Consider the following 15,592-nt stretch of genomic DNA (forward strand, 5'->3'; position numbering starts at 1 on the left):
TCTTTTTAGAAATGTAGAAAGGTCCTGAAAGTGAATTGCGCCACGGCCAAAGCAGAGTATTGCAAAGATAAGCCAGTCTTTATAAAACGCCCAAACAATGGGGATATCTTTTCTTACTGTAAAAGAACACGTGAAACAGACCGACAATCTCCCTTATTCATGCAAGGATGGATTTTTGCATTTACATTTCGCCTCACCCACCCGCCTAGCAAAAATCCTCTAGGCACAGCGTGCAAAATAGAACTACAGCTCCCACAATCCATTGTGCCCTGTGGTGGCGGAAGAACAGAATGCTGGGAATAGTAGTTCTAGTGTTTCCTTGCTCCTGGCTTCTTCAAGTTAGGATTTCGAAACACCTGTACCTCATCTGAGGAAGTCCACCCCCCAAAAAATAAATACCAGCCCATAGCCTTCGCCCCGCCTTCAAAGCATGCAGCTAATGCATTTCCTACTTGAGAGTCAGCCAGCCAGAAGAAACTTGTGGGCAAAGCATGTTCCAACTGTAAAGGTAAGGAGCTTTTAGTGTTTCGGTTGAATGAATCTTGCATTGGAGAGAGAGGCTGCTGACTTAGAACCTGAGCTCATTCAATTGGTAATAAAGTTAATGATATTTTAAGGGAGCGGGGTGGTTGAATGCCTGTTTCCTTATATAAACACGTGGAAGAGGTTCTCTAGAGATTCAGCATTCCTAGGAACTGGGGGAGTATCTGTGTTCTCCCCGCAATTTCTAAATGAATCAAGAAACCTCATTTGCGATTGCAGCCTTTTGACCCCGAGAATGAATGAAGCTGACTTCTGGCTGCAGCTGCACGGTATAGTTTTTGTTATGCCTCTAAAATTGCTTTTGCTCCCCTTGCGGTTGATTTGCTGGGCTTCCAAATGAGGAAACGGACGACACGTGTGTGGTACCTGTGTTCCTTCCTAGCTGGCTGTTGTATTAGTGTCGTTTTAAGAGCAGCATAATGGGAGGTATTTGGAAAAGGGGCTGAAAAAGGTGCTGTTCTGATCCACGGGGTTTAATGTGACCTTGTGCACACACACCCTGGTGTGTGTGTGTGGGGGGGTGGGGCTTCTTAAGTTAATTATGGGGGCAGTGAGGAGCAGTGAGAAATCTTTTCCAGTCCACCTTCTGAGGGTGGGGTGGGGGCAAATGCCAGTGGTGAGCAGGGTTAAAGGCAAAAGTAGCTAGGGTAATAAATTTTAATTTTTGTCTTTGTACTGTAGGCTAGTTTCTACATGTTTGCACATATCTCTCTGTCCTGCATCCAGGTAAACAAAAAGCGCTATTAGTTTGTGGCAACATTCCAGCCAGGCAAAAATACTTGAGCTGGGCTTGTGAGGGGTGTGGTCTGGGGGGGAGGCTGTGGGCCTGAAAGAGCAGCTTGAGGGGCAGCCTTTGAGGGATGAACTAGGACCTCAATACCTGGGTCCAAGTCTTCACTCATCCATGCATCTTAGGAAGGACAACCTTGGGAGAAGGGCAGCCTCGGGTCATTTGCTGTCTCTCAGACAAGATGACAGCGCAATTTTTATGGAATTGCGTCAGGCAAAAATATCTATTTTTTAATTAATGCTCTTGTTTTCTGGAGGAGTGGTGTTGGCACAAGGATGGGCTCCTGCCAAGCAGCGCTCGACTTTTCTCAGGCCATTTTTGGCACTGTGGTGGCTTCCATGCCAGGGTGATAACAAGAGAAGAGAAGCTCACAGGGGTGAGCTGGTGGTCATGAGGTTAAAGCTCTGCTTGCAGGGAAGATGAAACCGGAAGTTCAGAAGGTCTGCTTCTGGCCTTTAGTTCCTCCTCTGCTTGCATCTCAAGTTGCCTTTCAGCGGAAAGCAGTTCCTTGTCCCCCCTAGATGACTGTAAATGTGGCCAGGCCAGCCTCCGCTTGCCGGAATGGAAGAGTCTTTGCTCACTTGTAGAGGTTGTACTTTGCATCTCCAGGCAGAGCTAGGAAAGATCCCTATCTGAAACCTTGGAGACCCATGGCCAATCAGTGTAAACAATACTGAGCTTAGATGAACTACCAAGGCAGCTCTCTGTTACCTGCATGGGCTGATGGAGGATCAGGTAGGCTATGACGTGTCATGGATCCCAACTCTTAAGCACTTCCTCCAGGATCAAAAAAATTAGCTGCCTGCACAGGCCTGTCTGAGACCAGCTGATCGTTTAGGTTTGTGTCACAGGTATGTTTCCAAACCAAACACACAAATGAAAGGAAGCCAAGAAGCTGCCTTAGTCCAAACGGAGCCATTTGTCAGTTCAGTATTGCCTCGGTTTGACTGGCAGCTTCTTTTCAGGATTTTTGGCAGGAGCATTTGTTAGCAAATTCACTTCAATGGTGCACTGAATTCACATTGCTTTAGAGCAGGGTTCCTCAAGCTTAGAGGGTCTGCAGCTGGTTTTGGACCACAACTCCCATCCTCCCTAGCTAGCATGACCAGTGGTCAGGGATGATGAGAACTGTAGTCCAAAACCAGATGGAGATCCAAGTTGGGGAACCCTGCTTTAGAACATCTTTCCTAGCATAATGCCCTCCACATGTTTTGGACTAGGACTCCATCAGTCTCAAGCAACATGGCTGTGCCAGCTGGGGCTGATGGGAGTTGAAGTTCTAAACATCTGGAGGGTGCTAGGTTGGGGAAGGCTGTTTTGCAGTAAGGCTGACTCTGGCCAGTTGACCTACAGGACACAAGTGCTGAGTTTAATACATAAATGAGGAAAAGTACCAGCTGCAGCAACATAGCAAGCATTGTCTTGAGGTCAGAGAGCGAGACACGTTTTTAACTGATGACAGAGAATAATGTGGGGTCACTTTTGCTTGTTTGGCAGAAAGCAATCTATGAGATCTGAAACCAAAGCAGCAATGCTTAAAAGAATTGGTGTGGTGCTTATGTTAAAAAATGTGTCTACTAGATTTGACTGCTCTGATAACTGAATTGTTTTTGGTATTAAAACACCAGAGGGCTATTAAATAATATTTGTGTGAGAAGTTGGCAAAACCAGCCTAAAGTGCCTCAGATATCCTAAAGTATTAGTGCTAAGGTGGCAGCAGCAGTAGCATAATAAAAGTAAAAATAAAAATAGTAGAATCACAGAACTGTAGAGTTGGGAGGGGAAACCAAGGGTCATCTAGTTGGAACCCCCCCCCCCCACAATGTAGGAATTACAGTTATACCTCGGGTTACAGCCGCTTCAGACCGGGTTACTTCTGGGTTTCTGCGGTCACACATGTGTAGAAGTGCTGAATCTCAACCCGCGTGTGTGCAGACACGGGTTGCAAACATGCATCCCACATGGATCACATTCGCAATCCACGGTACAGCTAAATAATATGTGAAACATTTGCATTTTCAAACATAAACATATGCTAGTTTGATCCATGTGAAAAAGAAAGAACGAACAGAAAAGAAAAAGACATACATTGGATGCTAGGCCGTTTCTTTGCTGAAATACCCCCATTTATACACACAACCTACCTGTGCACCCAGCGTGTTTTCCTTGCTTAGCAGGATCTGACAAGGAAGCAGGAGGGCTCTGGCATGCTCAGGGGGTTCCTGACTTTGCATGATTTTGCCTTTGCATGCAGACCCCCGGAAGTGAACTTTCACCTAAGTGACGGACCCAGCTGTAATGGCAAAAAGAGGACCAAGTGAAGTCCAAGTGCACTTTGGTGCTTGAAGAGAACTCTGGCATGCTGCATAATGATTAAGGTGCCGTGCCATAGTGCTCCCCTGGTTCCATGTGGAAATCTTCTTGTTAAAAGTTATTCTACATATACCAGAACAGGGTTTCACCAGGCTTTTTGGAGTTATTTGCGTCATAACTCTCCTTCTAGGAGGGCTAGAGACTCACTGCTTTTTTAACGAAAGCTTAGAGGCTGGTACACCATTGAAGGCCTTCATGGATCACCGGTACCAGCAGTTAGAATTCTGGACACTATCAGTTCAGGTGCAGGCGAAGAGGGTTGATATTTTCTGAATGCATTTCCTGCATGTGATAAAACTAGCCCTTCAGGGAGACTGGCACGATAAACCTCTCTTCTAGAGTACCAAGACAGAAATATATATGAGAAAATTAAAGAATAGGACCCAAACTATGGTGGTTAGAATTGGAGGGGAGGAAAGCCCAAATTCAGATCCCTACATGGCCATGATGATTTCTGGGCGCCCTTGGGCTGATCACTTGCTCTTAGCCTAAACTACCTCAAAGGGTTGTTGTAAGGATAAAATGGGATGGGATGAATCCTGCATGATGCCTCGAGAAAAGAGGGGATATAAACACAATAATTACATTCTAGACACCATGTGTCAAGTGTAGTTTTCTGAGTCTACAGAGGTCACCATTTCCATGATACCTCGATGTGTTCAGACTTGGTGCTCCAAGTTTTATTGAGGTAGTAAAGCTGCTGATTCACTTTGTCCTTAAATGGACAAAGGCGAACCTACCCTAAATTCTGTGCGTCAGATGCTCAACCCAGTGGCATTATTTTCCAAGTGGAGTTTGCAGGGTTTTTGGATGCAACTGGGGACAGTGACATTTACCGTATACCTGTGAAATAAATGCAGGGTTTCTTCTTTTAAGTCAGTACCCTGGATAATATCTCCTGCACCTGGTGACCGGGTAATGTATTTGTCATTTCTCCCTGCAGCTTCATTCATGTATGGAACACCCTCCCTGCACCTTGAAAGGGAATATATGGGGGACAAAACCATATTGCCAGCCAGAGTTTGTCCACACTTGCTCTTTTGTTGACTGCAGGGGATTCTCATTGTATACACTTGTAGCAGCTCTGTGGCCCTGATCATACCCCTCGAGGTGTGATGGAAACAGTAAATGTTTTATTAGCGAAGAACTCCATTGCAATTTAATATTTGAAACATAAAGAGTGCAGCAGCTAGAGTGATGGGGCCTAACTACTTGTTACATTAATTGTGTGGCCTGCGGGAGTTAAATGTTTTAATCTGAGGTGTATGGGGGTGGATTTTCACCGTGACTGCAGTGAAGGGAGATTTGACTCCTCCTTTTCTAGGGAGGGAACATGTGGAGCCGGGAAGGTCTGGGTACCCTCTCTTTTGTCTTTCTCCTGCCCGTTCCCCAAATTGTGCCTGGAGCCAGGGGGCTGAAACCTCTTCCCCCCACAACCCTCACGCAGAACTCAGACAACCCAGCTTCAGTCTGATTTATTTATTCGAGGCAACCCCAAAATGGCACCTTGAATTCCCCCAGCCACCGCCAATTACAGCAGCTAAGGCTGGGAGGGGAGGCTCCGGCTTGTCTCCATGTCACATGTATGATGTCATGTGTGTAAACCCCCCATGGCACAAGGTGGCGCCCAGCTCAGTTAACGTCCTGTATTGGAGTCTGGCTGAAGAGAAACCTCTTCCTATTTTATGTCATTCATTGCTGGTGTACAATTAACTGGGGCGGTCTATATTTTGTTGAATGAAAAAAAAAAAAACAATTTTCAAGCAGCAATTTTGAATAACAAAAAGTTGGTGGGCAAACATGCTTTTTAATTTTGTCTTGTTGAAGCCTTTGTTGTCAAGATCCGCTTTGACTGACCGTTTGGGGTGTATGCCGGAGAGTTGGCTTTTGCAACCCTGCCTTGAACTTTAGGGCATTTTACTGTAAAATGAATAGTTTAAAGTAAACATTTGTCCATGGATCCATGCTGGTAGCATGGGAAGAAGACTAACACAGAACGTCTGGCTTTCGGTTGATTGTATAGAAATAGATCATTATAATGCAAACTGTTTTGACATTTACTAGAGCACTGCTGTCTATTTGCCAAGATTGTTATTTCCAGCAACACAAAAACAAGATCTTACTTCTCCCTCTGCCCCGCTCTTTCTCTTTTGAGCCCTTTCCTTCCGCCTTTGAAACAGGCTGATAAGACTACATTCCTCTGGTGGAAAGGAAAATGTAAGACCTCTGTATGTTGGAAGTGTAGAAGCTGATATATGTCGTTCATGTATTGTAAATGCTGGGAAAGTGAAGCGGAGTTTATGGCAACATATTTTCTCCCAGGGCTGCTATAGTTAAAGGTGTGTTGGTGTGTTAGCTCCATTATAAACCTGTGTTCTCCAAGGTTTACAATCCTCTTTAAGCGTTGGCGTGCTAGTCTTGATTTGTAATATGTTATGGGGGTTGGGTGGGCAATTCACATGCAGGCTTATTCCAATTGATGTTGAGGCAAAGGAGGCGAGTTGGTGCCAGTGTTGCTTTAATAGCGCGGCAGCCAGCGATGTAATCTCAGCGCACACCTATTTTTCCAACAGATTTAATTGGAGTTATGGAGCTTATCTAGGGGAGCACATTGATGCAGCCATTCCTTTTTACCTTCAGTCTCCTTGTTCAAACTCTTTGGAGCCCAGCACATGGAGGTGGGTGCTGAATGGCTGTGTTTGGTGGGAAGCTTGTTTGCTTGAAATAAGTAAACAACTTTATTATTTTCTTGCATGCAAACAGATCCCCTTGTGGATATGGGGGGTACAGTCTCAGTATGAGGATTTTGCATCCCCAGAAATATGTCGACCAACATTGGCGTACGGTGACATTTTTCACAGGGGAACAGTTAAGGCCAGAGGTGCCAGCTTGTGAAGCTGATTAGGGAGGGAGGCATGATGCTCATGTGCGGGACATCGTGCGCATCAGCATCACATCACCCTCCCTAAACTGGGCAGAAGCTTCGCAAGCTTTGGGAAGGAGGTGCCAGGGAAACATTTAAGGTATACTAGTCTAGTCCCCCTAGTCCACTGACTGTTTACTACTGTCTGCCAACCAGGCTTTAGTCATGGCTACCCATGAATGAAGGATTATTTCTTAATAATAATTTTATTATTGATACCTCTCCCATCTGGCTGGGTTTCCCCAGCCACACATCCATATCTTACTGCCTTTCCTCCAAGGCATGCATTGAGCTGCCTTAGGGCCAAACTAGAAAAACCCCTGGCTCTTTTGGCACTGGAAGAAAATCCTACATTGGCTCCACTGAGCTCACCTCCAAACCATACATTTAAAGCACTATTATACCACTTTTAACGGTCATGGCTTCCCCCAAAGAATCCTGGGATCTGTAGTTTCCCCATCACAAAGCTACAGTTCCCAGGATTCTTTGCAAGAAGCCATGCACTTTAAAGGTGCTTAAACAGTGACCTAAGTGATTCCCCACATCCCAACAAGTACTGGTTTGAGAACTCACATTCATATGTCTGTTCTGTCCTGCTTATGCATTAATCTGTTTATCCACAAGGATAAAAGCATGGTTTTTGAAGACCACCCCCCACAAAATACACATTGTACCCTGAGCTATTTGAATGCCTTCTGTTATTTGAATGCCTTCTGTCATTTTTTAAATGAAGATTTGTATTATTATTATTATTATTTTATTTTATATACAGCTTAATGCTGAAATAGGTTTCTAAGTGGCTTACAAAATATAAAAACCTCTTACTCAAAATAAAATTATTTTTATGTGAACACATAAAAATATAAATATTTATAATTTTAAACAACCAAAGGTAGTGTTAACATGAATGGCTCTGGATCATAAAATAACTACTTCTACATACTAAAAAAAAAGAGGGTTTACAAATTTGCATACACTTTTCACGTGCTAATTTATATGTATAGAATATGTCTATGTAATTTATATGTATAGGTATAGAAGCAAATTTAGAAATACTTCATAGAATCATAGAGTTGGAAGGGACCATGAGGATCATCTAGTCCAACCCCCTGCAATGCAGGAATATGAGGCTGCTCCATACAGGGATCGAACCCTCAACCTTGGCATTATCAGCACCACACTCTAACTAACTGAGTTATCCATCTTATTCTTACTAAAACACTCCATCTCACCATTGTGAAGAAGACTGTGACCTGGTGGCCTATGTGCTTGCTCAGCCTGGGGCCCAGATGCTGACTGTTAAGAGCTCACGGCTCCTGCTCACCTTTCTTAGCAACCGTACATTGCTATGCAAGATCATAGGATGCTGCCATTGGTCCATCTGGCTCAGTGAATGTAAAGACTGAAGGAAAACTCCCTCCTTGCTGAGAGGGATAGTCTGCTGTAATTTCCCTGTCTTCGAGTTTAATGCAGTTGCTTTCTGGACAGCGGTAAAGTGGCAGAGCATGTATTGATCCAGAGTGACTAACATCTGGAAGCCGCTGGCATTATTAATACAATAAAGTAAGGGTGTCTCTGTGAACTACTCTGCAGTGCTGGGGAACTGGATAACACTTTTAGTAGTCTCTAGAGAACGCTGGGGTGGCATTCATTTTGTTACACAGCTCAGGGAGCATAACATGATTTGGTAATAGCAGGGCCAAGTCACCTTAGAATTAAACTTTGTTAGCAATTTTATTTTTACAATAAGAGTAGAAAATGCCAGATATTAGAGAAGCCACAAATGTTAAATCAAAGCTGTTCCCTTGGGAGAAACTATATATTCTGTTCTTTTATAGTTCTGGGAATTCAGGCAGTTGAGTGCCCATTTCTCAGAGCTGCTCAAGGAAAACACAGACATCTGATTCTCAAGAAATATGGCCAAACTGCAAAAAAACTTTGTGTTTGTGTGTTTAATTCTTTTTAAAAAGCCATCATCACTAGACTTGGGCTTGTTCCAGAAGCTGGATATCTAGTTTTACGTTCTAGCTTTTAAGCAACCAGTGACAACTAGTAGGATTTTGTTGAAACAATGTGCTATGTTAGAAGAAGGTTATTGGTGAATTTGAATGGTGACTAGATGTCTCTCCTCAAATTTGGGTTGCAGGTATTACTGCAACTAGTTTGTCTTGGTGCATGGCTGCTGAAGTCTACATGCATGAGCAGTGGCCTGTCAGGGGAGGGAGAAACTGGAAAAGTCATCTGCTATAGGCTCCCTCTATGGATAAAATGCCTTAGGGTGCTTCTAGAGACTGTCTGTTTTTTTGGTGCGATTCAGTCACAAGCAGGCAAATAGAAGTGGCACAGGGAAAGCTGATTTGGTGCTGTTGCACAACAAACCCACTTCTCCCCTTGTCTCATCAGATTTCTTGCCAGAAGCAAAGTGATGGGGAAATTCAGTGGAAAGTGGGATAATATATACTTGAATGCCACTGTGGATGTGGGGTAAGCAGAATGGAGGCTGTAGAATGTGGTGGTGGTGGGAGGGGGGGTTGCTCAGCCCTGGGGAAAAATCATATTCCCACTCCCCATAGGTGCCGCTTTTCCCTGAGAGAGAATCTTCTGTTGGCACTTAGGGAAGCTTTCCTGTCAAGACAGGTAGCAGTTTGGAGAAGGTGGGAGTGAATTTTATCATGACTGTAGCAGCGGAGGGGAAAGGGTTAAGCCTCTTTCCCATGTGCCACAGTCCTGATTCTGCTCACCTATGCAGCTGCTATTTACATTTCAAAATGGAAATTAAGTTGCTTTCCGACAACGAACAACACTTATAGATTGCCCCTTGTATTGATTTTAAACAGAGTTTAAATAATGTTTATCTGCATTCCTTCATTTTTAAGATAGATAGATAGATAGATAGATAGATAGATAGATAGATAGATAGATACTCTGTCTATCTGTCTTAGGGTGAAGTGCTGGAAAACATCAGAACAAAAATCCATCAAACCCCCAAATTTACAGTGCATTACAAAAATAAGGACGCCTCAAACTCAAACAGCCATCCACAATACAGCACCATAAACAAGTCAGTAAAAACCATCACTCAGAATAGCTGAGTAATAAAAGATAAGCAAATGGTTTTGGTGAACAGGTAGGTCTTTCAAAGGAATCGGGAAGGTGTTGCAATGAAGAGGGAATTTCAGCTGGATGTTACTTTCATTCACCCTGGTTGTAAGATAACTTGGTTCTCCTCCTGCCTGAGGGGGGATAGAGATCAAAGGTGGCCACAGTTGCAGACCTAACTAGAACATTTGGGAAAGTTTTATGGAGTTGGGAATCAGGTGTGGCTCACTACCAGTCCTGATCTGTCTCTCTCACACTCACACATTCCTTCATACATTCAGGCTGGGTTTGATGGGAGCTATAGTCCAAAACATCCCAAGGGTTGGGGAAAGTCTGGTCTTCACCATCTGTGATTGAAAACTCAATGATTGGAGGGAGTGTTGCTTGGTGATAGAGCACAAACTTTGCAGGCCAAAAGTCCTAGGTCTAGTTTCCAGTGAAAAAAGTCTTGGGGAGGGCATTGGGGGGCAGGACTTGGGGGAGGGCCTTGCTGGCAGAGACCTTCTGCCAGTCAAAGTTGGCAGCACTGACTTTGATGGATCAAGTCTTATATTTATAAGAAGAACCTGCTGGATGAGGCCTAGTCTGGTCCAGCATCCTGTTCTCACAGTGGCCAACCAAATGCCTATAGGACTTAATGTAAGGCCCCCTCATATCTTCACTGGGCTCCCGATCGAATGCTAAGGATTACATTGCCATGGAGACTGATTCTTCCTTTCCTTCCAGAGATGAACCTTGCTAACACATATTAGCAGTTCTGCGAAGAAGGAAACTTGCCCTCCCACTGCCTGACGGAGTCTTAATCTTTGAGTAGCACATTTCTAGAGCTGTCTGTCGAACATCGTTCCTATTAATCAGCAGAGCCATTCCCAAATCTTCATATTGTCTAGGATATTTTCTATTAAAAAGTGATAAAGAAGTTCCTTCGATTTCTCACCTACTGCCTTCCAGGCTTTTAAATCTATAGGTCACGAGAGCGAGCTGGTTCTTATCTTTTATTCATCCCTTGTAGCAAAACCTGTGGGCTAGCTCTGATATCTCAGGCAGCAACTATGTAAATATTTATTGATGCTGCAGTCATTAAAGGGGGTGGGGGAGAAGGAGTTGCTTGGGCCCACTGATGCCGGAAACTCTCAATTCTGCATCTGTTAGGCAGCAAGAAGAGGAAAAGTTGGCATTTTTGGTTTGGAGTTAGACTGCGTCAAACTGACGTTCTTGGTTCCTCTTTCATTGCAGATTACCATCTGTATAAGAGTTGGACGGCTCTTACCACCTAAACTGAGACTTCCCTTCTTTTTCCTGCTCTACCGGTCTACAGCTGCTGTTGATGAAAATGGGACTAATGGCTGTCTCTGGTCTCGGCTTTGTGGAAATGAATGGTACAGCACTGACGGTGACCTTACTGGCAATTCTCTTGATCCTCTTGGGCTGGTAAGTGGTTACGTTAAATGTTCAGTTTGGTATGAATACATTTTTAGGCAGCGTGAGTTCAGTATTCAATGAGTTCTGGGTTAAAATTGCAGCCCTGAAGACCAGTTTGAACGGTCTTCAGTGGGACTTAGCACATGCATAAGTGAGCCAGACCGCAGCCAGAATTTTCCTTTCTTTGAAGATAGCAATTCCTGCAGTAACTGTATTGTTGCAAGAATTAATTGACAAAATTGATTGATTCCTTGTTTTAAAAATTTACTCTTGCATTTTAACTGGGCTCCCCTTCTGTAATCCCCTGGTGTTGTACACCATCTGTATATCTGTTGAGTAAAGTTTCACTAAGAGCATTTCCATAAGGTGTTATGTGTGAGAAACTGTTAGTGTAATTAAATACCTTGATGTGCTGTAATATTGACATCAATTAATAGATGGATAACAAGAAGGCTGATCGATTTAAATGTTCAGCTGGCTGACAACTCTAAAAAATGTATTGGAAACACACACTGTAGCTAACAGAGAACAAAGCTCCAAGTATTTGTTTAAATTGGGTAATTAAAACACATTTTAATTAAAGGCTATAGATCGGTTCTTCTTCCCCTAAAGAATTTCCATAGAAGTTTATTATATTTTGTTTTTTTCCTGGATAACATTGTAATGAGGCTCTTATAGGTAATCAGCTCTTTAGTATGGATGTGTTTCAGGACTAGAATCCCCTTGGCAGTAAAAAGTTACCCAGGACAAACTTCCATAAGGTTGTATGGAAATAATATGCTGAAACAAAGGCAGACTCTTTGTAGATATAGCCATGGGGGAGAAATTTGATTTGAGTTTGCATTTAAAGGTGAAATTGCCTAATTCATACTTTCTGAAATAATACCAGAGCTGAAACACAGCAGTCCTTTGAAATTTGCTCTTCTCCAAATATAGCAATGCAGTTTTCCGGCCAAGTAACATGTATAAAAACGCATATGCTGGAGTAAAGTGTTCATAAAAATGCACGCATTGCTGAATATAGCTTACAGAAATGCTTTACTTTAGGGGAAATTGCTTTGCAAAAATGTTGTGTGTGTGTGTGTAGTCAAAATTGTATACATTTGGAGAAACACACCTTGAAATGCTGGTGAATTTTCTGAAGGGTTTTAAAATAAAATAAAATCTCAAACTGATGTGGAAATGTGCAGAACTGAATTTAAGATTAAGAAAAACAAGAAACTGAAATTGACCGTTTTGCCCATTCCTATATATGGGTGTGATCATGGTGCTGCTATGTGCACTGTGTCAGACGCAGTAATCCTTGGTTTATCCTACACAATGTAGTTTCCTTTAATGAGTATATTCTAGTATGAGATGGTTCACCCTATGGAAGTGTTTATCCAAGGCCCGGTTGCAAATTCAGGATCTGTGATCTGAATCATCCCATGGACGAAATTGGATTGTGCCCATAGTAGTAAATTAAAAAATCACACACACCCCAGCTATTATTTATCCTGTGGGCAAAAACATGCAGGTACCATAAGAATGTAAGGAGGAGAAACCTGCTTGGTCAGAGCAGCAGGCCTATTTTTTCCCACCATTTTGTTTTCCACCATGGCCAACCAGAAGACCACAAGCAAAACATGAACATAGATTCTATACGGCCAGAATTGACTTCGCCAATGGCTGCTATGATTAGGCACTACTTCCAGTATCAAAGGATACTGTTTGCTAGGGTTCATGAATGGAAGAGTGCTTTTGCATTCATATCTTGCTTCTGGACATCTGATTGGCCGCTGTGAGAATGGAATGCTGGACTAGATGGGCTTTTGGTCTGATTCATCAGGGCTCTTCTTATGTCTAGTAACCATTGATAGCCTTATTCTCTATGAATTTATCCAATCCCTGTCTAGGTTGGTGGCTAACTCAAATCGGTACCTGTGAATAACCACTGTGGAGCAAGTATCTTTGGTGGAGGGTATATGTAGCAAGGTTAATTTGGGCAGGGGAGAAATAGTATGAAGGAAGGAATTAACCATGTTGGCTGTAAACATGGATTTTGAGGACTTCTTACATATTATTTGTGGTTCCAAAATCAAAGCGGAATGCAGGAAGCTCCCTTATACTAAGTCAGACCCCTCTAGTTTTACATTGTCTACCGTGACTGGCAATGGCTCTCCGTGGTTTTCAGGTCTTTTCTTAGCCCTACCTGGAAATGCCAGAAATTGAACCTGAGACATCCTGCATGCAGAAGAGATCTTCTTCTACTGGGCTGCAGCCCTTCACCTATTGCTGTTTGTAGAGTGTTGCAAAGAAAGAGTTGTATACCCCTGCATAAAGGAAAGATTGAACAAAATAGGTCTGCACATCACTACCATATGTCAAAAAGAAGGAGGGGGAAAATAATGCAATGGAATAAAGGACTATGCTTATTGCTAGGGCACAAAGAAAATCCAAAGGACTGGAATGGCTGCTTCAGGTGGCTATCAGGAGAAAACCTGAGGCATTCTAAAATTATTATTCTTGCAATTAAACAATGAACATCATCATGTGTGGGTGTTTTGATATCATAATGTTTGTTGGTTACAAACAATAGAAAATTGACTGAGTATCAATATTGCCACATTTAAGCAAATGTTCCTGAGGACATTTGTATGCTGGGTTTTAAGAAAGGGCAATAAAATTGGTCCTTTGCATTCCTGGGTGATCTCCTCACCTTTATTTTGCATTTAGTTTGTTTCGTAACAGATTGGTGTCAGCTGAAGTTACAACCCAGTCATGGCTCTTCTTGGTTTTTAGATATACATCTGCAAAAACTCTGTCCAAGCTCTGGTCATCTCTTGTTTAGACTGCCTCAGTGTTCTCTCAGCTGACTGACTGGTTCAAATTATAAGAAGAAGAGTTTGGATTTTGGAGTTGATATCCCGCTTTATCACTACCCTAAGGAGTCTCAAAGTGGCTAACATTCTCCTTTCCCTTCCTCCCCCACAACAAACACTCTGTGAAGTGAGTGGGGCTGAGAGACTTCAGAGAAGTGTTGGCCCAAGGTCACCCAGCAGCTGCATGTGGAGGAGCGGGGAAGCGAACCCGGTTCACCAGATTACGAGTCTACCGCTCTTAACCACTACACCACACTGGCCCATCCTTCACGTGTAGACCTAGTAAAATCAAATTAAAACAGCAATAATATAAAAAACTCTAAATAACCCATCATTTAAACAAGAGTTCTAGCAATAATATACAAAACAACTCCTCATAAGTTGGACTTCAGTAAGGAGGTTGGACCAGATGGCTCTGTGGGTTGCTTCCAACTCTAGAACTCTATGATTCTATAATTAAAACTGAAGCAGGGTAACTAACCTGTTATGTAACTAGCATATCCTTAACAGAGGTCTTCTGGTCTCAATCTTGGTTCTTTCATGGCTGTCTACCAGTCTGCTGCCAAAGTCATTCACCTCACTACTCCTTAAGTCCCTCTTTCCTGTTCACTCCTGGATCCAGCACAAGCTCCTAGGACTGGAATTCAGGGCAAATCTCTACTTGGCCATCAAAGTCAGTGGCTGACCTTGGGCCAGTCACCTTGTCTCTCGGCTTGATTTACAGGGTTCTTATGAGGCTTGAACTGGTGCCTGGGTGAGAACAATGTGTGCCACTCTGAGCTCATTGGAGGAAGGATGAGATAATTAATAATTATTAATTTATTCAATACATAATTATAGTTCTCCAGAGGTACGTTTTTAGAACTCGTCGTAATGTTGCAAAGGGTTCTGGAGCATCTTCTCAGCTAAAGTGCACCCGCCTCCAGCATGGAAGGAAACTGGTCCATCACCTTCTCTGATGTTGCAGAGGATTCTGGGATGCATCTCCAGGCTTACACTTAATTTTGCCACTAGAGAAATATGATGCCCCGCAGATGGGGGTTCACTTCAGGATTATGGTCACCCAGATGTTGATGTTGCTCAGCAAGCTTTTAATATCTGTTCTTGGATATTATTCAAGGTTAACTGCAAAAGAAAACTCCAATATTTTTTAAAGAGCTTGTTGATTACTTTTTATTCCTCATAATGATTTATAGTCATGAAATCCCACATGGTTTCAGTTATGGAGTCAGAGGTGGGGGTTCAAGACCCTTCCTAAATGGTACTTTTGGTCACAGAACTGCTTGGGAGGTTTTGACTCTGATCTGGGAGTTGCGTAAGAATTTTATTTTATGAGGTATGAGTAGGGATCCTACAACAGTATTTGAAGATGCATACCTCGCCTTCTGAACCCAAGCAGTGATTGATCAGACAAGTTAAAGTGATTTTAAAGATTTATTAAGTTATAGCTATAACACGACAGACCAGATCCTTCTTGCTTCTTTCCTGCACTTAGTTAGACCTTGAATGGAGGGACTAACTTACCTGTCTTTCTCTGCTTGTCTGTTTGACCATAGCCTTTAATCCCCTTTCCCCCTCTCC

At 42.9% G+C, this 15,592-nt stretch overlaps 1 protein-coding gene across 5 annotated transcripts in view; it reads left to right on the forward strand.

Annotated features, from left to right (window-relative positions):
• Positions 1 to 327: 327 nt before the first annotated feature.
• TBXAS1 (thromboxane A synthase 1) overlaps positions 328 to 15,592 on the forward strand; it is a 297,489-nt gene continuing 282,224 nt past the window's right edge. For 2 of the 5 annotated variants that reach the window (XR_014555605.1, XM_083700529.1), the window contains exons 1-2: positions 348 to 508; positions 10,965 to 11,159. Coding sequence is in view for 4 of the 5 variants with exons in the window: in XM_083700529.1 (XP_083556655.1) it covers positions 11,056 to 11,159 (104 nt within the window). In the remaining variant the exon portion in view is untranslated. Of the gene's footprint in view, positions 509 to 6,021; positions 6,046 to 10,133; positions 10,153 to 10,964; positions 11,160 to 15,592 lie in introns of those variants that run through there. The other 3 variants (XM_083700528.1, XM_083700526.1, XM_083700527.1) reach the window with 3 other exon arrangements.

The sequence above is a fragment of the Podarcis gaigeae genome (genome assembly GCF_964106915.1).
Source record: "Podarcis gaigeae genome assembly, chromosome: 10".
NCBI classification, from domain to species: Eukaryota; Metazoa; Chordata; class Lepidosauria; order Squamata; family Lacertidae; genus Podarcis; species Podarcis gaigeae.